The following is a 21,884-nucleotide window of genomic DNA, read 5'->3' as shown; positions in this document are numbered from 1 at the left end:
GACACCGAATGTGTGATGGGTAGCTCGCCTCTCAAGGCTCCGGCACCCCCAGCACATCAGCGCACCATCACCTGTGGCCAGCAGCCTCTGCTTAAGTGACCATTCCAGCTCTCAGGTCAGAGCCTCTGAACCCCTCTCAGAGAATTCAGCTTCTCCAGGGCTCTGTGAGCTGTCTCTGACCCATAGGGTACCCCTCGTTCAGCCACGCATGCCCACATTCGGGGCGCATGGTAATGAAGCAGCCTGTGAGGACTCTCCACCCAGTCAGCCATCCCCAGCCCCACACGCTGACCCTTCGCAAAGGCCTTTTGAACAGTTTCTTTCCCTAAACTTACCCTTCTAAGTCTCTGCCCCTAATTTCGTTTTTATTATTAGCTGTATTTATTGTTCTTTTGTTTTTATTTTAGCCAGAACATTAAAAAAAGGCTAGTTTTATTGTACTTATAATTTAGCCTTTTAAAGCCCCCTAGAATATTATACAACCTAGCGTTCTCCCCTTTTGAGCTATTAATTGCATCTTTTTTTATTATGGACTTTAGAGAGGAGGTGTGGGGGAGAGTAAGAGAGAAACATCACTTTTATAGTTCCACTTATTTATGAATTCATTGGTTACTTCTTGTATGTGCCCTGACCAGAGATCAAACCCACAACCTTGGCCTATGGGACAATGCTCCAACCCACTGAGCTACCCAGCCAGGGCATTAATTGCATCTTAATGTGAGTTCTACCTCATCTTTAAAACTCTCTCTCTTAATTGTATATTGTTATATTTTCCCATATCTCTTGGAAATAAACTATTAGCCAAAAATAAAATTCATTTTTCACGTTTGTTATTTGTAAAAATATATTCGCCATGTCACTTAAAGCAGCCTCTGCAGGTTTTGTGGTGCGTGTGACTTAGGTTCCATTAAGTAAGTTGAAGGGTTAAAATACCCTGCACTGTCGCATATGGCAGTGAGCAGAATCGCAGATGTTGATGATACCGCGTAATTAGTATTCTTTTATGTAAATGAAGGCTGTCAGCATGTTACCATAGTGTCTACTCTCTCTGAAGCCAGAATTTATGCCACTTGGTCTCACCAAGACCAGGCAGGATTATTCCACCGTCCTTAGTTAAGAACTGGGAAAAAATTAATACAATGAGAGAGAAGAAATGGAAATCTCCTTAAAGTAGACAGATTCTCTTCATTTTTTTTCCTATTTGCTTTTGTTGACTTTTTTTTCCCCACAGAAATTCCATTTCTGGTGATGCAGAAATGTATTTAGGATAAGCTAAGAAATTTGCCATTTGAGAATAATTGAAACAGCCCAATAAAAAAATAAATCATATTTTCAAGCTATAGATTTTTAAATTGTTATAGTGTTCAGTCATTTCATACAGAATTTGTTAAATAATGAGATAAATCTAGAAATTTCTCATCAGAACAAAAGGCAAGAATTGAAAAGATTTCATTACCTTTTTTTAATTTACTATTTTACAGATACTAAATGTATGATGCTTTTAAATGTTGGTTATAGTTTTAAGCTCCAGTTGATCCAGATTTTTAAAATAAACCTATGGCAATGAAGGAAGCAAAAACTAGTATTTTGTCAGGTTTACTTTCTACCTATGCAGGAAGGTCTAAGGTATGCAAGACATTTATTTAAAGGTGCCGACCTGGCTAATGCGGGAGAGCAGTTAAGGCACATCACGCTCCTTCCCAGTGACGCCGCAAGTTTCTCTCTCCTGGACTTCGGGCGCCTGTCACTCTGAATGATATGTGTTTTAAGTGGAAAGGTCAGGATTATAAAGTGGTCAGAATACGTGTGAGAGGTGAGTTACACGCATTGTCTTTCTTGAACTGAGTATTGTGTTCTCTTTATTCCCTATGTTGTGTGTTGCTCAAGGTAGCTTCTTTCTTTTGTGTCACTTTTGGGTGATTTCCATTTCATGATCAGAGCTGGTTTTCCTCGGGAGAAGCTCGTCTGCCTAGCTCAAACCAGTGTGGTGAGGTGCAAAGTACCGCGTGCTTTCCTGAATGGCCTTACTCTGCCATATGGCAGGTTAGCGAGTTGCCACGACAGATTTGTAATGGGAAAGGCTGTGCAGGAAAGGGTGTGCGTGATCAGCAGATTTATAGATCGGAAAATGAAATCAGAAGAGTTTCCAGAGTGCCCTTTCCATTCGATGGCTCTCCACGGAGAAAGTGTGGAATGGGTTGTTGTTGCTGTTGTTTTTAGTGTTTTTCTATTTTGGCTTTTAGTTGTCCCAGCATATTTTTTCTAGCACAAGAGTTGATTCCATCAGGCATCAGTGTTCTGGTGGTGTGTTGCTGCATTCCCATTCACAGAAATATTCTCTGTAGGATTTGAAGCTGTGCTGTTAAATGTGATAAGATCTCAGTAGCAATTAACTTCCTGAAGACACATGAAGCTTCCTATTGGCTAAAATGGGGATTTGCCAGGTTTTGAGTTGTAAGAAGCTGTTCAGATATGATTCAGTGCATACTGAATCTTTCAAAGGACGGGAAACAAAAAGCAATGCCGAGCGAGCTAAAGGTGTGTCCTCGTACGTGTGAGTCCGTGCTGTCCAACACGGCAGTCACTATTTAAATTTGAGTTAATCAAAGTAAATAAAATTAGCCATGACTGATGTGTCTCAGTGTGTTCAATGTGTGTTTAATGGGTTGGGCATTGTCCTGCAAACCAAAAGGTCATCGGTTCGATTCCCGGTCAGGGCACATGCCTAAGTTGCAGGCCAGATCCCCGGTCAGGGGAGGGAGAGGCAACCAATCGATGTTTCTCTCCCTCTCTTTTTCCCTCCCTTCCCCGCTCTCTAAAAATAAATAAATAAATAAATAAATAAATAAAATCTTTAAAAGATAAAAATAAATGAAAGTATATAAACTGAAAAGTTCCAGAAGTCGATGCAGTCCGCAGTCTTTCTAGCCCCGTTTCGAGTGCTCAGGAGGCACGCACGGCTGATTGGCACAGTATCGGACAGTGCAGCTAAAGAACGTTTTCGTCACGGCACGAGTCCTTTAATTTCTAGGAGGAGTTCTCACCCCTATATAGTTTATTGGATTTAGTGCAGTGGTTCTAAGGTGTTAATGTGCACATGAATCACTACAGAACCTGTTAGAAATGGAGATTCTAGACTCTCCCCCAGGCTCTGGTTCGTAAGGTTTGAAGTCACGACCAGAAATCCATACATGTAAGTGTCCGAGGAGATTCTGATGCTGGTAGGTGGTTTAGGAAACACATTTGGAAAAATCTTAAATTAGTGAGGAGCTCGGGAACTGCCCCTCTTGATATCCCCCCTTCATTCTGTCATTACCGACTTTCTTTTGTATCCCTGGTAATTGATGGAAAGCATAGTGGTTTGTGTACTCGACTTCACTGGGAATACGTAGACAAAAGAAAATGCACTTCCTTATTATTTCATCTTTTTCTTAAGAGTTTATTTGTTTATTTTTAGAGAGGGAGAGGAAGAGAGGGAGAGAAACATGGATCAGCTGCCTCTCGCACGCCCCCAGTCAGGGACCTGGCCCACAACCCAGGCACGGGCCCAGACAGGGACTGGAACCAGCTGAGCCACACCAGTCCGAGCTATTTCATCTGTTCAGTGTGTTGTAATCTGGTTCTGCCCCAGAGAAAGTACGTTCTGGACTGTGTGGGAAGGCAGCTCTGACAGAGCGCCTTTGACCGCTCAGAGTCGGGCACCCGCAAGTCTTGAAATTACAAAGGAGTATAAAAAAGGAAACGTAACACATGATCTCTCTGAAGGGTATTACATCTTGTTAGGAGATGGATACATACATCTAGAGGAATGACTTAAAGGGCACTTAGCAACAAGTTAATAATTAGAGAAATAGTGGAGTAGAGACTAAATCCTGGCAGCCCTCAAAAGAAACGCACGCTCTGACCTGACCGGAAATTCTCTAGGCTGCTTTCCTCTGTGTGGTTTACGGGTTTCTTCTATAGAGACACGGCCTCTGCCGTCCAGAACGGGCAGTGAAAAATGTGAAGGGTCTCTAATTTGGTCCTGTGGTGTGTTTGTTTGGTCCTGTGGTGTATTTGTGGTGTATTTGGGGACCAGCCCAAAATGGCATCTGGAAAACCAGAGAGGCTACTCGGGGTGCACTGCACTAGACTTAGAACTTCTCTGGGTGACCCCATAATCGTGGAACCACACCTGCATTTCACAGAAATGAAAGTGGAGACGAAATGGAGGTGAAGCAAGTTCTCTTTATAAGAGGAGCTACCTTTGGGGAATTTTAAATACCAGTATTGGGGGGGGGGGATGTGCCAAGGTTCCAAAGAATAAAAAGTTCACTTTTAAAATAATTGGTTAGTATCTTTCCCTGGAGAACTTGCCCACTAGGTGTCTGTGATGAACACTACTGAAGAAACAATGTAGGAAGACAAGGAAAAAAGAAAAAACAAAGAAACACTTCAGTTTGTTGCCACTGTTTTAAAAAGCATTTTCACATATATCGTGGAAGATTTGTTCCTTTTTCTTTTGTCTTGGTAGTTTAGTTAAATAATGTAATACCAGTAGCCATGCCACCTCTTGTCCTAAGAGTCAAATCTATCATATTCTGTACTTACCTATCCTTTTAGTAAAGAAAATAAAAGTTTTTCCACCTTTTCTATAAGATGTACATGTTCTTTTCAAAAAGAGACATTGTCTTTCTTCTTCAGGGCTGCTATACCAAAAATACCGTACACTGGGTGTCTTACAAACAGCCAACACTTACTTCACACAGTCCGGAGCTGGGAAGTCGCAGATCGTGGCACCAGACTCCGTGTCCAGTAAGGACTTCCCGGTTCATAGCCGTGCACAGCTTTTCACTGCACCCTCGCAGGGCAGAAGGGGCGAGGGAGCTCCTTTCTAGGGGCACTAGTCCCATTCATGGGAGCTCATCCCAGGACCGTCAACCCATTTATGATCTAATCACCTTCCAAAGCCTCCCACCCAATACCGTCTGTCTCCTTGGAGGACACGATTTTAGCATATGAATTGGGGGAACGCGATGTTAACTTAGACCGAGGCTCACAGTCTGCCTTCTCAGTCGGGTTCCTTGGACTCAGGAAAATAAAAATGATACTTTGTACTGTAGAGAACGTTTTTTTCTTACCTTTACCTTACCCTGTTGTCTCTGCTTTGAAATACATTGTGACTTACCTAAGATTGCCTTTTTAGTTGAGGGTCTTCATCCCTCCTACTGGCGTTTGAAACACTATGTCTCCTCTTCTTCCGTGTCCCCTGCCCGTTCTTCACACAGCCAGTATCTCCATCAGTATGAGATGTAGGAGCTTTCCTTCCAGTACACCATCAGTGCAAAAATGGCTTAGAATACAGCTTTCTTTCTCCTGGCGACTACTTGGGTACACTGTGAAATAAGGGTACTGACATTTCCCAAGGAACACAAAATCAGCCTCATATAAAAATTAGTTGATTAAAATAGGCTTAGAAAATGTAAAGTTTCAAGTTGGTGCTAAGGCCCTCCATATAGTATTTTATGATTCTTCCTTTTTAGGGAATTTGCCTTTCTGTAATTCTCATGCCACACCAAGTTTTCTTTGTTTAACTTCCAAAGGAACCACTTTTGAATTGAGAATGAGTAGTGAGTTGAAAATGTCAGTTGCAAGCCTTTTTCTGGGAAAATATTTGCTAAAAGTTTTGTCTCTCTCTCTCTCTCTTTCCGGGGGCCCTGTTGTGCCAGGGTGAAAGCGTGGAGCCTCTTGTAAGACATGGATAGATGCAAACATGTCGGGCGGTTGCGGCTGGCCCAGGACCACTCCATCCTGAACCCTCAGAAGTGGTGCTGTAGGGAGTGCACCACCACGGAGTCGGTGTGGGCTTGTCTCAAGTGCTCGCACGTGGCCTGTGGCCGCTACATTGAGGACCACGCCCTTAAACACTTTGAAGAGACTGGACACCCTCTTGCCATGGAGGTCCGGGATCTCTACGTATTCTGTTACCTGTGCAAGGACTACGTGCTCAATGATAACCCGGAGGGGGACCTGAAGCTGCTGAGAAGCTCCCTCCTGGCGGTCAGGGGCCAGAAGCAGGACCCGCCCGGGAGACGAGGCCGGACACTGCGGTCCATGGCCTCTGGCGAGGACGCGTCCCCTCCACGGCGCACTCCTCAGGGACAGCCGCAGATGCTCACGGCTCTGTGGTACCGGCGCCAGCGCCTGCTGGCCAAGACGCTCCGACTCTGGTTCGAGAAGAGTTCCCGCGGCCAGGCAAAACTGGAGCAGCGGCGGCGCGAGGAGGCGCTGGAGCGCAAGAAAGAGGCTGCGCGACAGCGGCGGCTCGAGGTCAAACGGCGGCTGCTGGAGGAGCTGGCCAGCGCCCCTCCGCGCAAGAGCGCACGCCTTCTGCTGCATGCGCCCCACGCCGCCGCCCCGCGCCCAGCCGCCCCGCGCGCGCCCACCGCGGGCCGCCTCCCACCGCGACGTGCACCAACTGTGGCTCCTGGCGTCACTGGCCTCCGCAACCTGGGCAACACCTGCTACATGAACTCTATCCTGCAGGTGCTCAGCCACCTCCAAAAGTTCCGGGAGTGTTTCCTGAACCTCGACCCTTCCAAAACAGAACAGCTCTTTTCCAGAGCCACCAACGGGAAGGCGTCACTCTCGGGCAGGCTGGCCAGCAGCTCAGCCACGGAGCTGTCGCCACAGAGTGACAGGGCTGAGTACTGCGAGCAGGAAGGCCTCCGTTGGAATGGTGGGGCCTCCATCACCAGGAGTCTAGAACTCATCCAGAACAAGGAGCCCAGCTCGAAGCACATCTCCCTTTGCCACGAACTGCACACCCTATTCCGAGTCATGTGGTCCGGGAAGTGGGCCCTGGTGTCGCCCTTCGCCATGCTTCACTCCGTGTGGAGTCTGATCCCCGCCTTCCGCGGCTACGACCAGCAGGACGCTCAGGAGTTTCTCTGCGAGCTGTTGCACAAAGTGCAGCAGGAACTCGAGTCCGAGGGCACAGCACGCCGGATCCTCATCCCCTTCTCCCAGAGGAAGCTCACCAAACAGGTCTTAAAGGTGGTGAACACCATATTTCACGGGCAGCTACTCAGTCAGGTAGGTGTGTGTCCACCCTCACCCCAGCTCTGCCCATGGTGTTGGAGGGTGGCTTGTTTGTTAGAGTTTGGCCTCCTGGTGACCTTGCCATATCGCTCATTTCAGTGAATGTCGTTAACCCTTAAGGACAATATGGGTACTCTAATAGTCTCATTATAATTAAATACCCGTGGTTGGCATGCCATCCTTTGATCAGTTTTGGGAAATTGAATGGTTTGCCTGTAACCCTGGTCCCACAGTAGCCTGAAAGAGTATGTACTCTTCCTAACTAGACATTCTTCATATACAAGGAAGGGAGGAACTTGGCTAGGAGGATGCCAAAGGCCTAAACAAGCCTCCCTCCTGTTCCCCATTACCTTTCATTTTCTAGATCTTTAGCCATGTAGGGACAGAAGCAAAGACTCACAGATAAGGCTTTGTGAGAAAATGAAGAAAGAGAATTTTTAAAGTTAAAAAGGTAGGCAACTTCAGAGATTCAGGTAAAACCTTTATGCTACTGAGGTTTGTGCATTGGTACTGAAGGTTTTAAAAGAATGATGAATAGGATGGAGAGAGAAAGTTTACTGGTGTTTAGGCTGTTAGCACTTGAAAGGGGCGTATTTATCGGCATTCCCTATACCGCCTGAGGGTCCACAGGAAGAAAGGTGCGTGTGAGGAGTCCTGGTCACAGGGTACTTTGAGTCTCTGCAAACACAGGGTCAGTGCAGGGATGCTGCGAGAACTGGGGGCAAGAAGAGGCAAGTTGGGACTGCACGGAGGGAGCACAGACGGGAAGAAGAAGGAGTGTGGGATGAGAAACGGACCCTGCAGGTTCTTCCTCTCAGACTGGTTTCAGGCAGCCTGCAGTCCGCGCGCCAGCGTGGAGTCTGGTAGAGCTGGCTCTGGATGGGGAGAGAGAAAGGTGTGGGTAATGGCCTCTGTGCCGGGTGGTTTTCCAGTTCCAGCTGGACTCGCATTGTTAGAAATATATACAGAAGTAACACGCTCTAATTCTCTTAAAAGTTATGTTTACTATTATAATTAAAATATGGTTTGAAAATTGTACACACTCTGGCTTGTGTGAGTCAGCTGGTTGAGCTCTGGTCAGCGAACCAAAAGGTCGCTGGTGCAGTTCCCGGTCAGGGCATGTGCTGGGTCGCGGGCCATGGTTGGGGGCATGCGAGAGGTAACCGATTAATGTTTCCCTCACACATTGCTGTTTTTCTCCCTCTCTTTCTCCCTCCCTTCCCCTTTCCCTAACAAAGTATTAAAAAAATAAAACCAGTACACTTATTTTTGGTCAAGTTATGTGTCTTGTATAAATCAAGCAAAAACGTTTTGGGGAAGCATGGAGTTATATAACCTATAAATCAATCTTTTAATTCTAGGTCACATGTATATCATGCAGTTACAAATCCAACACCATTGAGCCCTTCTGGGATCTGTCCCTGGAATTCCCTGAACGCTACCACTGCATAGAAAAGGGGTTTGTCCCTTTGGATCAGACAGAGTGCCTGCTCACTGAGATGCTGGCCAAGTTCACAGAGACAGAGGCCCTAGAAGGGAGAATCTACGCCTGTGACCAGTGTAACAGTGAGTGCTGGGCCTGGGGGGTGGGGGCGGTGAGCAACCGGAACATCAGTTTCAGGCGCCTCTTTTGCCCCTTTTAATCAAGAGTAACACTGATAATACTGAGTGTTTCTAAAGCATGTTTTTCCTCCCATTTTACTGAAGATAAGCATATGAACACTTATCTATTAAGAAACCAAAGCAAACCTGGGAGTAGTGCCTCCTTTGACTTCTGGTGTGATTGACATTAGCTGTCGTCTTGGGAGGCATTCGCAAGCGTGGGTCCTGAAACGGGGACTCCACGAATGGGAGTACTTAGCTTCATAGTGCTGCATAGGTGCTGCCTGGATTCATGAATACAGGTCTGACAGTTCTTATTTAATCTAAATTCAGATGACATAGCCTGTTTGAGGGCTGTGGCATCAAAAAAGTGTACTTCTGTACTGAACTTGTAGATTTAAAGTATCAGAAGTGATGCCGAAGGTCTGTACAGTAAGATCGAGGAAGCAGGTCGTAAGGTGCGTTGCTCTGTGGAAGTACATTCTGCATTTGTTTCTTCACAAGCTTGAAGGGTTGCAGTTTGGAGGGGTCAAAAGGAAGTACTTCTCTATTGTGGCTTTAATTTTAAAGTGGAACTCTTTCCATTCGGTTCCATGGGCATCTTATCCAGGGCCCCTTCTGTCTCGTCACACTAATGCTCAATACTTTTGTTAACTCAGCATGTACGGAGGAAATGCAGAGCAAATGTTTGGAAACTCGTGTTTGAGTTTTTTGGTGTGTAAAGATTTGGAAATTAAAATTAATGGATTTTGCAGAGATCTAGAAGTCAACTTGCAGCCATATAATAGTTTTACAAGTTTTGGGAACAAAAATCTTATGGTAGTCCTTTTTAATATATTTGCATATTTTTTTAATAGTAAATTTTGGGAAACCTGTTCTCTGAAGAATCAGGACAAAAGTCAAAAGTAATACTTGATATTATTTTTCTATTTTAAAATAGAATTTGAAATGCTGTACTTGATTAACTGTAGACTCACGTATCCTGATCTATATTGAGATATAAAGGCAGTGACTTAAATGACCTTATTAGAGCAGCATCAGTTTTTAAAAAATATTTATTGATTCATAAAACTTTTTACTTATAAGGAACAGCAGAAGGATATAAACAGCTTTAATTCCATCATTCTCAGACATGATAGATTAGGCAGGAAATCCCTTTATTTATTTTTGCAAGAAAGGGTTGTTTTCCTGGTGGCCAGATGTGCCAGTTTCTCGGGATTTCTCTAGGCAAGTTCACATAATAGCAGGGAAGGAAAGCTGTGGTAAAGGGGTGAGATGAATTGAGTTTTTTGCTTGTGAGTTTTCAAAACTATGAGCCTTCCACCTCTCTTTGTGACCAGCTTAATCAAATGGAGACAGAAGTGATCAGTCTCAATTGAATCAGTAATTTCTTTTTCTTTGTGAATTTCATTTTCGGAAAACAAAGCCAGATTCTATGTGGCCTTCATCCTAGCTCACGCACTCCCTCTGCTGACAGTGGCAGTCACTGCCAGGGTTCCCAGGAAGGGCTACAGTAATTTCCAAAAGTCTGCTGGTGAGTAGGAATGTAAAATAAGGCCAGGCCCTGCTCTGCACTCTCTTTCTGCTCATGCCCCCGCATGGCGTGACTGGCAGCCCTAGCAAATGCAATGGCACACTCATTCTGCCACAGTCTGTTGTGAGAAGCAAGAGCCCCACGACCTGTTATCACAGAAAGCTCCATGACGTGTCAATTGCCCGTGATTCGGTGCCTTTCACAAGTGGCACAGACAGGACTAGAAGTCACATCTCGGGCTCTTCAGGCGCCGAGACCATGATTCCAGCAGCTCGCAGACAAGTATTAGCGGGCACCGCAAGCGGACTGCTGACGAATTTTATATTCCTGTCCGTTCACCAGCTTAATCACTAACCGCAGTCATCAGTACATGGTTATAGAGAAGGCTTCTACAGGAAACTGAGAGCTTTGTTTCCACCGGCCGGCCGGCAGCCTTGTCCTGCATGTCCAGCAGTGTGCTTTTATCCAAGTAACGTATTTCAAAAACTAAGTACAGCATAAAAATATAAAACCAAAAAAGGTTCTTTTCTAAATATTTGTATATGCCAAAAACATGTCATGCTGGGGGAAAATCTGTTTAAATACTTTGCCCATTAGTAATACTGTATTTCTTAGCTCTTTTTCTAATAATACATGCATTACTCTCCATTTTACAGGGAAGCAAACTGAGATTTGGAGTGTTGAGTAACTTGTCCAATAGCGCATACAACTAGCTGTGAGCAGGAAATAGAATTAGGCCTTTCTGATGAAAACAGAAAGCTCTTAATGATATATTAGGGTGCATCATAATTTAAGTTATGAGCCCATATTTAAAGGCCTAGAACCCTGACATATGCCTCTATGTGCATGTTGTTGTGGGGACCTTGCATTACGTTCCATTAACGAGCCCATGACATCAGGGGTGTCTCATCCTGAGCCCACACCAGTTTTGGAAATTGCTAATGGCAGACATTTGAAAATGGATGTATCAGGATTAGGTTTAGTTGCTGTTACGTCAACTCAAATAACAATGACTTAAAATGAGACATATTTTTTTTCCTTCTGTTACATAAAAGAAGTCCGAAGGACATTGAGGGGCTTGCATGTTTCTTGGGTACCCAAGCCCCGCCCATCTTTCAGCTTTGCTGTCTTAGTCCAGGGCTTCCATCCTCAAGGTTACCATGGTCCCAGGGGAACTCCAATGGTTGCAAACAGCGGGAAGGACAAAGGATGCACCTTACAACTGAGTCAGCCCTCTTGAAGCTGCCATCCCAAGAATGCCACACAGTCATTCGTTCATCTCTGCCAGAACTCCCACGGCCGCAGCATGGAGACGTGAGGCTGGGACATGCAGTCAGAGAGGGCCATATAGCTGCCCCAGGAACACTGAGGTTCAGATATCAGAAATAAGGGAAGTGCATACATACTGAGTGCCGAGTCACTGTCTCTGCCACAGCTAGGACAAATGAGACTCCTCACCATCTGTGTCTTGTACCTTCCCAAACCATGTAGGCAAACGACGAAGATCCAATCCCAAACCCCTTGTTCTGAGTGAAGCTAGAAAGCAGTTAATGATCTACAGACTACCTCAGGTCCTCCGGCTGCACCTTAAAAGATTCAGGTGAGCTTGCTCATGGGCATCCCAGGTGGCTGTAAACTGTAGGGACAACTGCTTCAAAAGCAAATGGTGAGGCCACAAGTCTCTGCTGTTGGGAGGGGATGCTGGTTCCTTAGGGACCTCGTGCTTTCCACGGGGATTTAGGTGCGTCACATGCAGGGAGGCAAGTTGATGTTGGGGCCCAGCAGGTCTGGGCTTCTGCTCTCCCGGCCCCATTTAACCGGCCAGCCAGCACCAGGCATGTGTGCTTGAAGATCTTCTAGCTCCGCTTGTGCTTACAGAGGGTCATCTTTAGAATCAAGTACGAGATAATCTGCGGAAAGAAGGGCAGGCAGTGAGCTACAAAAGATTATTGCCTGAATTGGTTGTTCAGGGATCTGTAGGTTCAGGGTCCGTCATGGGACATTCACAAGAAATACACGTGTACACTGACTACTACTGTTTTATTGGCGTGAAAGCTGAAGCCTGAGGACTTTCTCAGTTCCCAGTTTTACCTGTATGAGGGGGTACTCAAAAAAACCCCAGATTTTATAAAAAACTGTATTCTTACATGTTTAAACTTCAGTCCCCTTCAAAGTACTCTCCATTTGATGCACTACACCTGTAAGACATTTTTTCCACTGCCATCCCAAGAATGCCAGTCATTCGTTCATCTCTGCCAGAACTCCCACTGTCAAGAGAGTTTTTGAACCCCTTGATTTTGATGCCTTTTAGTGCTTCTGCCGTTTTTCATTTCAGCTCTTCCACATCAGCAAAACGTTTCCCTTTGAGGGCTTTTTTTTCATCCAGGGAAACAAAAAAAAAGTCGCTCAGGGCATGACTGGGTGAATAGGGAGGGTGGGGCATGGGGGTTGTGCCTTTGTTGGTCAAAACTGCTGAACACTGAGTGCAGTGTGGGCAGGTGCACTCATAAATCACCCATCATGAAATGGGCAGACGCATTAAGAGTCTTCAAAAAAAATTCACTGAAGCCAAATGCAGCCTCTCACAACAATGCCAGCTGGTACACTGATACAGAGGGGTTCCTAGAACACTCACCGAGCAGGGGAAGCCTGTACTATAAGGGGCCTGCTCTCCAGAAGATAATTCTGGTTTTTTGGGGGGGTCCCCTCTCAAACCTCTGATCACTGATGCCATTTGTTACCAGTAAGAAGTTTATATCCATGTTCTAGGTGGTCTGGCCGTAATCATCGAGAGAAGATTGGGGTCCATGTCGTCTTTGACCAGGTATTAACCATGGAACCTTACTGCTGCAGGGACATGCTCTCCTCTCTTGACAAAGAGACCTTTGCCTATGATCTCTCCGCAGTGGTCATGCATCACGGGAAAGGGTTTGGCTCAGGACACTACACAGCCTATTGCTACAACACAGAGGGAGGTGCGTGCGCTTTGCTCTGTAGGGCGGGGGACACGGAAAAGGGCTGGTTTGTCCACATTTCATTTCTTTCCTTTTTATTTCATCTGTAGGAGGATGTTACATACATTGAAATCCCATTGGAAGAATTATGGAAGTTTGATTGAAATTTTCGATATATTACTAAGTGACAGCATAAGATTGTTCTAAAAAGTAACAAGAACTGACACATGTAAAAGTGCTTAGTGTGTGCCTAGCACATTATGTTCAATTGATGTTTGAGGTTATCGTTATTGTTGATACTGCTGCAGACCTCTGTTTCCTTCTTGGTTGTGCAGAAATGATATGACCCATCTAACCTCTTGGAGATACTGTGTGAATCTCACTAGCCTCCGCTCCTAATAAAGTTGAGGGCGTTTACCAAGCATCTACTATGTCCGTACTGTATCCCTTACAATGGAAGGTGTGGGGATACAAGGACCCCTCTGAAGAAGCTTTTAGTCCTTGTCCCCAAGGCAGAACCGCCCAGCTAGTGGGTTGCAAAGGTCTGTTCAGTAGAGTCCTGGTCCTGAACCCCTCAGTCCTTGGGCAGCCAGAGCGAGCCTGTGAACGAAGAACTTTTTATCCCTTTCTACATGTCCCCTTATTCCTCCTCTCTGTTTACATTCCCCCTGTCCTGCTCCTCTTCCCCTTCCTCACCCGCAGTCTCACGGCTGTCTTGTAGAAGGCCACTGCGGGGTGAAAAGGCCCGAGTGTGATCAGGATAAAAAGTATGGGCAGTCGGGGTTGTGAGCAGTGCTGTGGTGGGGTTCGGTGGGGGTAAAGCCAGTGTACAGGGAAGTCTCTTGGTCTCACTCCCTCATCTCTGCTCCCCGACCAATAACCGAGGGTCGCTCTGTTCACACTCTGTCCCTTCTTCATCTCCTGGTTTTGCCTGCTGATTGGAAATGCAAGTTGGACGGCCATTGACCCTTTCTTTCCTTTGGTTCCCTAGGTTTCTGGGTCCACTGCAATGACTCGAAGCTGAATGTGTGCAGTGTCGATGAAGTGTGCAGAACTCAAGCCTACATCCTTTTTTACACTCAAAGAACAGTTCAGGGCAATGCAAGAATCTCAGAGACCCAACTCCAAGCTCAGGGGCAGCCCAGCAACAACAATGAGGGCAGACCACGGACCTTCCCCTGAATGGGAGGCACGTATCAAAGACTGGCTTGCTTTTAAACGATTGGTGTCCACACATCTTTCCTCTTATAGGAAGTAGGGTTTACTGCAGGAACAGGTTCCTAGGTTTGCCTCACTGGGTCTAGAGCTGAAGGTGCCAAGTGACTCATGTGCTATCATAAAATCTGTAGTCACTTTCTTTTGAATGGATCTGGAAATTCCCTCCTTTGATAAAACAAATCAGAAAGGAGTAACTTGAATGAAGATTCTTTCCTCAATTATTTCTGAATATAGAGGGAGCTGGGTAGGGCAAAGAGGGAGGAAATTGATCATATCCAGCCAGGAGAGAAGCCATGTTTTCTTTCCAGTATGTGATTCTTCTGCTAATTGGGACCTCCTTGCAGCACCAGAAGAAACCTCCTGATGTGAGTAGCCCTGGACAAAGCAAGTGAGGAGGGCCCTGGGCTGGCAGCTTGCTGGATGGAATTGGTTCCAAGGCAGCAGGTGAAGTCTAAGGAATTGTTCCTACAAAGGAAGTAACCTTCGAGGGTTGAAAACTTGCAGACTGACCTTTTGGGGGCATAGCAGTTAAAGATTGGAGTGAGATGCCTGAGTAAACTTCCCCATGCCAAACAGAAGGTTTTCACATGTCGCACCCTCCCTGGATGCTGCTCATTTAATCATTCCACACCTTCCGAGACTGACATGACCATCCCTTCGTTCCAAAGGAGCAGTGCACATGGGGATCGGTAAACTGGCACACGACATGTTCTTTGTCGCATGCTGAGCCTAAGGGCACTCCTGGCTGCCCAGTTCTGTGGCAAATCCTGGGTCAGGTCAGGTCAGGGTCTAAGGTTTGGTTTAAATTGGTCTTTAGGTCAGTTGTCTGAGGCTTTCTCAGAACTCATTTGAGGGTGGGCAGGAATAGCTGGTGGCCCAGGGCTTATCTGAATGCCTGTCGCTGGTTCTCACCTGGTGCAACATTCAGCTTTCTTAGCTCAAAGCTTCTTTCTTGCTTCTGGAAGGTTAGAACATTATTGTTCGTTATTGTTCACCACAAGGCTTGGGAGCTGTTGCTTTCCTAGGGCTTAGGAAATCCATCTCCTGTGTCCAAACAGTTTACTGCTGATGGCTCTGGCCTGTTTCCTCCCAAATCCGATAATCCCTCTCATTTCTTCACCCAGCCACACTGAGTCCACCGGAGAAAGCAGGAGTGCCCTGTCTTATACTCCAGTGCTAGTGAAATAGGTCTTTCTTTCTAAACTGGGTCAGTTCTAAGTGAAATGAAATTGCCCAGGTGGAAACCGTGCTCCCATCCGGCACCACTGAACTTCCCGCCTCAGCCCTTGGCTTTCACTCCCCGTGCAAGTGGACGCAAACTGTGGCTCTGTCGTACGGTCGCTGTGGCCTGCCTCAGCCTGCCACGTGAACGCTCATCTTCTGACTGAGTGTATCATACCACTATTCCAATTCAGGTAGAAGAACAGTTGTCACGTGAAGGGAGTAGATGAGGAGGGAAGTTTGGGGAGGGGCAGAAGTCGGGAAAGGAGGATGATGAGTAAGGGCCGTAGCTTTAGCTCTGTTGATAAGCCCCATTCTGGAGCAGATGGTAGCATTTGTTTTCCACCTCTTTTGGGACAAACGCTCCCACAGGGGCAGCCAGACAGCACTGAGACATGGAGGAGATTCGGAAGGAAAATGGCTTACCCTGATAAGGAAGGGGGGAGTGACTGTGTTTTAAACTTGCTTTTTCCAACACTGTGAGGTTTCTGTAATATTTAGCTTTTATTTGGAAGCGACAGTGTATGGCATTTTTTATGCTATTTGGTTTATATTGTGTACTGCAGGCTTCTTTGTGTAAGCTTGGCCTGGGCTCGCACTCTCCCGGACACTGTTTTAAAGTGTCACAGGGCCCACCCCACCAGGGGCTCTGACGTGAAGCTACACTCTCTAGATCCACATTTTTAAGTCGGCATGGTTGATGATGACTTTTTGTGATACCAGAAAAGCACATTAACAACAACAACAAAAAAAACCCAGGAGAGTAAAAAGGAAAGCAAAATATAAGTTGTGCCTCATTTTACACTGAATGCAATATTTATTATTCTAGAAAAGGAGGACTGCAAATGAAGAACTAATAGAGCATCTACTTCATCCCTCAGGCTGTCCAGGGGAAATATTTAAGAAAAATGAACATTTAATGGAAAATTAAAAGATCTTCAAGTTTAATTTTTAAAAATAGTTTTATACCAAATATAAGGACATTAAGCAGATTAAAACTTTGTAAAATAAGTGCTTAATTTAGCTAAACACCCCTGTGTCAAGTTAATAAAATTGCTAAGATGAGTTGGAAAGGATCTGATACCAGAGCCCTCACTGAGCCGCGCCCCTGAAGGCAGCCCCGCAGGCACCTCCGGTTCCTAGGGGCAGCAGCACTGCACGCAGCCGAGACGCTAGTATTTAGGAAGATTTTCCATTAAAGAAGAGATTCCTGCTACGTAAGTCAATGGCTGTTGTGAGGGAAATGCCCCTTTGCCTTTAATTTATTTACATATTGGAAGTAGATGAATTTCTTAGCTGCATCTTACAATACTTTAAATTGAAACATTCTAAAGAGAAGAAAATAAGAACCAGGTAGAAGTTAACTAGATGCTGCCAAACCAAACCCAAGATCTCCTAACTGAACCTTACAGACCTGCTTCTCTCCCAGACCAGTAGTTAGCATCCTGTTCCAGGGACCCTTAGCAGTTGGCTGGTGTGTTTACTTTCTGCTGTAGCCAGCCAAGATGAATGCACCCTGGCCCTCAAAAAGGATTCTTACCTCAGTCTAGCTTGACCTTCGTACTTGTGGCTGCCTCGGAGATGAGCATCCATGCTAGCATAGAAGAGATTAGGAATACCCTCAACAGCCAGAAACTGAAGCTCTTTTTAAATAGTGGGCAGAGCTCTTGCCAGCCTTGAGCCAGCCCCTCTCAGGCTGAGGGGGGCGGGGCCACACTGTAAAGAATTTCCAGATGTGTCTCTAAATGTCATGAATAAAATTGGAAACTATAGAAGTGTTAATGTGTCCTATGGACTCAATAGCAGAGTTTATTTTTGTTTTTAATGGTCAGGCTTCTAGAGTCAATGATTGTATGAGTTCCCTTCTCTTCCTATGCTTATAGTTCCATCCAAGTGCAAGAACTAAGGGGGTGGGCTGGCTGGCAGTGGGACATGGCCCTAAGCCTGAGAGGCCCGACAGTAGTGCAGCAATGAAAACTTGGTTGGGTGTGGGGGGTGGGATGTGGGTGGGTAGGCAGGGAAGGAGAAATGGAGTTTGTTTTACTTACTGATAAAGCTTTGTGAACTAATTTTATACAATTCATAAAATTTGGTGCCTTGTACCCAATTATGGTTTGCATGGAATTGAACAGATTAGGATTCCTTCCTGTCATTTCAAGTGGCAAATTGGTTTGTATAGTGTAAAGGACATTTGGTATCAGATTTTTAAAAAGCATTTCCTATCTTGTGTGTGAAAGCAGATTATTCCTACCAGGTCTGAAATGTCTGTATGTCCAAAGTCTGTATTTGTGGTTATTCATGAAGCGTCTGCTTCTCAAGGCAGACTCTACTCCACTCTTCTTAGCCACCCTTTTTATGTTTAAAACTAACTTAACCCAACCGAGCCTTTTCAAATCAGGCTGGGAGGGCCACCTTTCTTAACCATATACCATGCCCCGATCTGGGGGTGTATCTTATGAGCGGAAGGGTTGCTTTTCCAGCTGGTTGGAAGAGCACAAAAAATCAAAAAAGGCCTTTTCATTTTTCTAGTGCTGGGCAATTTACGGTAGAAGTCAAACAAAAATGGTTCCCCCTGAAGTGCTACCTTCATTAGAAGTTCTTTTGCAGAAAATTTCAGGAGGCAGTAAAGAACACAATCCCCTATCTGTGAGCTTTTAATTTAGATGTGAGGGCAAGCCGGCGCACTGTATAACACGCAGAAGAGAAGGCCCACGGAACCTGTGCAGCCCTTTCACCCCGCGGGTGCCGGCTGGGATGGGGCCGAGTGGCTGTGCAAGGTTAAGACCCAGTGCGCACACCTGCAGGGCTGTTTACAGCATGTCCTTCTACTCCAACTCACATCTTCCACTGAGGTCATGAGATTTCACCAACAGGTGTTTGGGAAGCTCACCATTCAAAGCACGTTTAATAACAGGGGTCCCTCAGCTGAATTACTGGTTTAATTAGGTGGAGGTTCTCTCTTTGGAGTAAAACCTTCCATGGCCACTTAATTTTTTACTGGGTAAGTATGCATCTCCCCGGTGGCTTGGATTCTTTTACGTTAGCACTACAGCTGAAAGCGCCTTCCAGATGTGACTGTGAGTTTAGTTTTTACCTTCCACATTTAAATTACCATTCTCTTGGCCTAGGGCTTTGACTTTAAACACTGTGTACCCATTCAACCCATACATTGCTCTGAATACTCCATACCTACTATAGCATTGAGGTGAACGGTCGCTTTTGTGGACTCTTTCCATACTTATTCTATTGGCATGTTTTCATTTAAAATCTAAGTAGTGTAAGATTTTCATAGTACTGCGTTAATTAGCCAGGACTGAAAGCTGACAGGATGTAAAACTGACTTCCCTTGGGGAGAATGTTATGTGTTGGATGGTGAAACCAGCACTTTCAATTATAGAATAATTACGCATCATTATTTTTTAAATTGTAGATTTGGTAGCTTTATTTGCTAGTCTTACCACTTTGAGGAATTAAGCCAATTTAAATGAAACTTTACCTTACCAGCATATGGCTTTACAAACCAACAGTGAACACATTACTTGAAGCTAAAACATTTTTTAAATATTTTTTAAAATTTTAAATCAAAGTTGACATAATATAAAGCATTAAATTTTGAATGAAATTTCAATTACGATTTTGAAAGCTACCATGTCTTAATTGTTGCTGGGTTTTGATTTTTAACTTTGAAGGTTTCTATGAAATAGGACTGCTCGTAATTAAGAGGTCTGGTAGCAGACTTCAGGGGCGTAAGTCTCATCATTACAAAGCACAGGAGGTGCCCATGTTTGTCTCAGTGTCTGATGCAAGGGGGAGGGGGGGTGGGCACAGATCCATGCCTTGGCTTGAGTTTCCTTCCTGGTCTCCATTTGGGGGTTGATGGCTTCAAACCTAAGCCTCGCTCTCATATATGTGACCCTTCCCAATCTTAACACCCAGTAAGACATAAATCTGTCAGATCATCTGTGGTCCCACTGGAGACTCTTAGAGGGTCTTGGTTTCTGCCACAGCCCTGAATTCACTGGCTCAAACTTCTTCCTCCTAACAAATGGGTACCTACCTGATTAATACTCACAAGAGAATGGTGCTTTTTAAAAGAAAATATATTTAAAATCTAGTTCTCAAACAGCTTTCTTAATGTGGCTGATGCCAGCAAAGTCAAGAAGGACCATATTGTCCTATTTATCTTTAGGGAACAGATTCTAGAGACAGCATCTGTCAACTGTGACAATTAGGCCACTATGGCATGTTTATACCGACCCTCCTTTCCAATTCACGTCCCCCAAACCCATACCAGTTCCACAAGAGACTTGGCACAGAAAAGCAGTATTTTTTAAAATGCCTACTAGAGTAAATTAACTATGAAAAAGAGTTGCCAAAGGCAACCTGTCTCTATTTCCACATCTCTCCTACTGAGTGTTTCCAGGCCAGTTCGCTACATATTCCATTCCCAAAGAACCCCAACTCCTGGTCAGGGGCACTACCGTGAATTTCAGGGTCAGAAAATATTTCCTTGTGAAGGAAGCAGTTTCCTCAGGCAGACAGCTGCTCACTTTTGTGCCCATCACCCAGGCTGGCTTAACACCTTGCCTCCACCTGCTCACCGCTGTCCCCTCTGCCATCCTGTTACCGCAACACTGCCTCCCTGGTGCCTGGAAAACCCACCTGGCGCACTCACATGCTATGCAACACCAAATGGCTTCTGCCCCTAGTGTGCTCAAAAACGGGAACTCCTCAATAAGCTTCGTCCTAGGTTAGCATCAATGGACGGTGGCTACAGTTTCCATTGCTTTTTTCCCCGATTAATATGAAGCAAACCACCTCTGTTACTATCCATGTTTGGGGCTTGTTCCTGTCTCTCTTGAGTGTGAAATATAAATCATGTTTTTATGATTTTTGTAAATCAACTTTTTACACCTTGTTTTTGTAAGCTGAAGTTTCTTATTAAAAGAATAAAAAATGGCTTTGTGTGTAGTCTTTATTTTGAATAACTTAAAATGCCATCAGGTTATTCCTCAAAACAAAAAAAATCACTCCCTGCGGAAACTTAGGAACTACGTACAGAACTTTACAAAACAGAGGACAACACTTTAGCTAAAGCCTGACTGCCCACCAGACAATGGAGTCCTGAGTGGACTCAGCGAAGAAAAAGAAATCAGGCAGGAAGGTACCCATCTGAATCAAGCTTCAGCTGCCATCAGGACAAGTCTTGTGATGGTCAAGGGCGGGAGGCTCTGTGCTTGGAAGGTTCAAGTACAGCACGGGTTCCATATGTCTGCAATCAGATGACAGGATGACAGGTGGCATGAGAAATCTAAAAGCACTGGAGGGAAATTGATAGACTTAAATCCCTTCTGACATATGGGAACACATTTAACTAATATTGCCCAGGGTTTTACATCAAGTCTCTTCCCTATACTTTGTGAATAGCTGATGAAGCTACTGCTTCTCCCAGCCTTTAGGACCCTTACGGCACACGGAGCAGAGGTCAAGTGCTTACCTATCCAGCTACACCCCTGGCTGAGGTGCCATTAGGTCAATGTCACTCAAATTCCTGGCCAGCCAAACTCCCGCAGCGAAAAGTCCCAAGTTTAGGATTAAGTTCCTAGAAAAAGAATGTATTCTATTAACCTTGTGGTCACTGCCTGAGTCGCTTGGGGGGAAAAGGCTTCCCACCACCCCCCGGGAAAAACCCGAGGTAAAAACACTTCTTAGGTTGCAGGAGCGGTGGTCGTTACACGGTAGGCTGCCCAAGACCCACAGTTTTTAGAGTTGGTTTCTGTGTCTAATAACAGCTGGGTCAAATGCAAAGGCCAATTCAGCACTCGTCCAAGGCCGAAAAGCCAGTTTTGCTTTGGCGCCTCCTCTTCCAGTTCCCCTCCCGCGTCAGGGCGAAATTCTCAAGACCTAAACCAGGTAACTGAAAAGACCGCTTCCCCGCACGGGAACTCTCCCGGGCAAGGAGCTCAGCAAGCCACGGCCAAAACCACTAAGAGGCCTAAAAGTTGGTAGTTTCAAAAACCCGCGAGCGCCGCCTGGGCGAAGGAAAATCCGGCAAGTTTTGTATACGGGCGCGGAGGGGTAGAGCGGGACCAGGCCCCCGGGCCTCGCTCACCTCCGGAAGTCATTCCTGTCGGTGGCGAAGCGGTAGACGCCTCGAAGCCAATCTCCCACGTTGTCTGGAATTTCGGAAGCTTCATTTGCCGAGACGCCGGCGTTCACACTCACCCCACTGGAAGCCATAGCAGCCCCTCCGCGCTCCGCAAGACCTCTGACGT

General features: G+C 45.6%; 2 protein-coding genes across 7 annotated transcripts in view; one reads left to right on the top strand and one right to left on the bottom strand.

The window, feature by feature from the left end:
- Positions 1-19,407, top strand: part of USP49 (ubiquitin specific peptidase 49) — an 84,747-nt gene extending 65,340 nt beyond the window's left edge. For 4 of the 5 annotated variants that reach the window (XM_053914252.1, XM_053914254.1, XM_053914255.2 and 1 more), the window contains 5 exons: positions 5,709-7,074; positions 8,442-8,646; positions 11,708-11,816; positions 12,986-13,191; positions 14,162-19,407. In XM_053914252.1, coding sequence (XP_053770227.1) covers positions 5,737-7,074; positions 8,442-8,646; positions 11,708-11,816; positions 12,986-13,191; positions 14,162-14,352 — 2,049 coding nt within the window. In that variant the 5' untranslated portion in view covers positions 5,709-5,736 and the 3' untranslated portion in view covers positions 14,353-19,407. The remainder of the gene's footprint in view (positions 1-5,708; positions 7,075-8,441; positions 8,647-11,707; positions 11,817-12,985; positions 13,192-14,161) is intronic. The other variant, XM_053914256.1, reaches the window with a different exon arrangement.
- A 1,159-nt stretch (positions 19,408-20,566) lies between these two features.
- TOMM6 (translocase of outer mitochondrial membrane 6) lies at positions 20,567-21,854 on the bottom strand. Of its 2 annotated transcripts, none has more exons than XM_045193373.3 (3): positions 21,722-21,854; positions 21,107-21,211; positions 20,567-20,929 (listed from the first exon to the last, which is right to left on the bottom strand). In XM_045193373.3, the coding sequence occupies exons 1-2, from the start codon at positions 21,847-21,849 to the stop codon at positions 21,115-21,117; spliced, it is 225 nt and encodes a 74-aa protein (XP_045049308.1). In that variant the 5' UTR covers positions 21,850-21,854; the 3' UTR covers positions 20,567-20,929; positions 21,107-21,114. The 2 variants fall into 2 exon arrangements, with proteins under 2 accessions (XP_045049308.1, XP_024413751.1); XM_024557983.4 differs by having other exon boundaries at positions 20,567-20,881.
- Positions 21,855-21,884: the final 30 nt, after the last annotated feature.

Source organism: Desmodus rotundus, chromosome 11, assembly GCF_022682495.2.
Source record: "Desmodus rotundus isolate HL8 chromosome 11, HLdesRot8A.1, whole genome shotgun sequence".
In the NCBI taxonomy this organism is placed as follows: Eukaryota; Metazoa; Chordata; class Mammalia; order Chiroptera; family Phyllostomidae; genus Desmodus; species Desmodus rotundus.
Note: the sequence above shows the minus strand (reverse complement) of the source record. Positions and strands in the feature narration are given on the sequence as shown.

Excerpts from the sequence above, each read along its gene's own strand:
- TOMM6 (XM_045193373.3), bottom strand. The coding sequence starts at position 21,849 with ATGGCTTCCAGTGGGGTGAGTGTGAACGCCGGCGTCTCGGCAAATGAA. Across the intron at positions 21,212-21,721 it reads GACAGGAATGACTTCCGGAG|GAACTTAATCCTAAACTTGG; the intron begins GTGAGCGAGGCC and ends TTCTTTTTCTAG.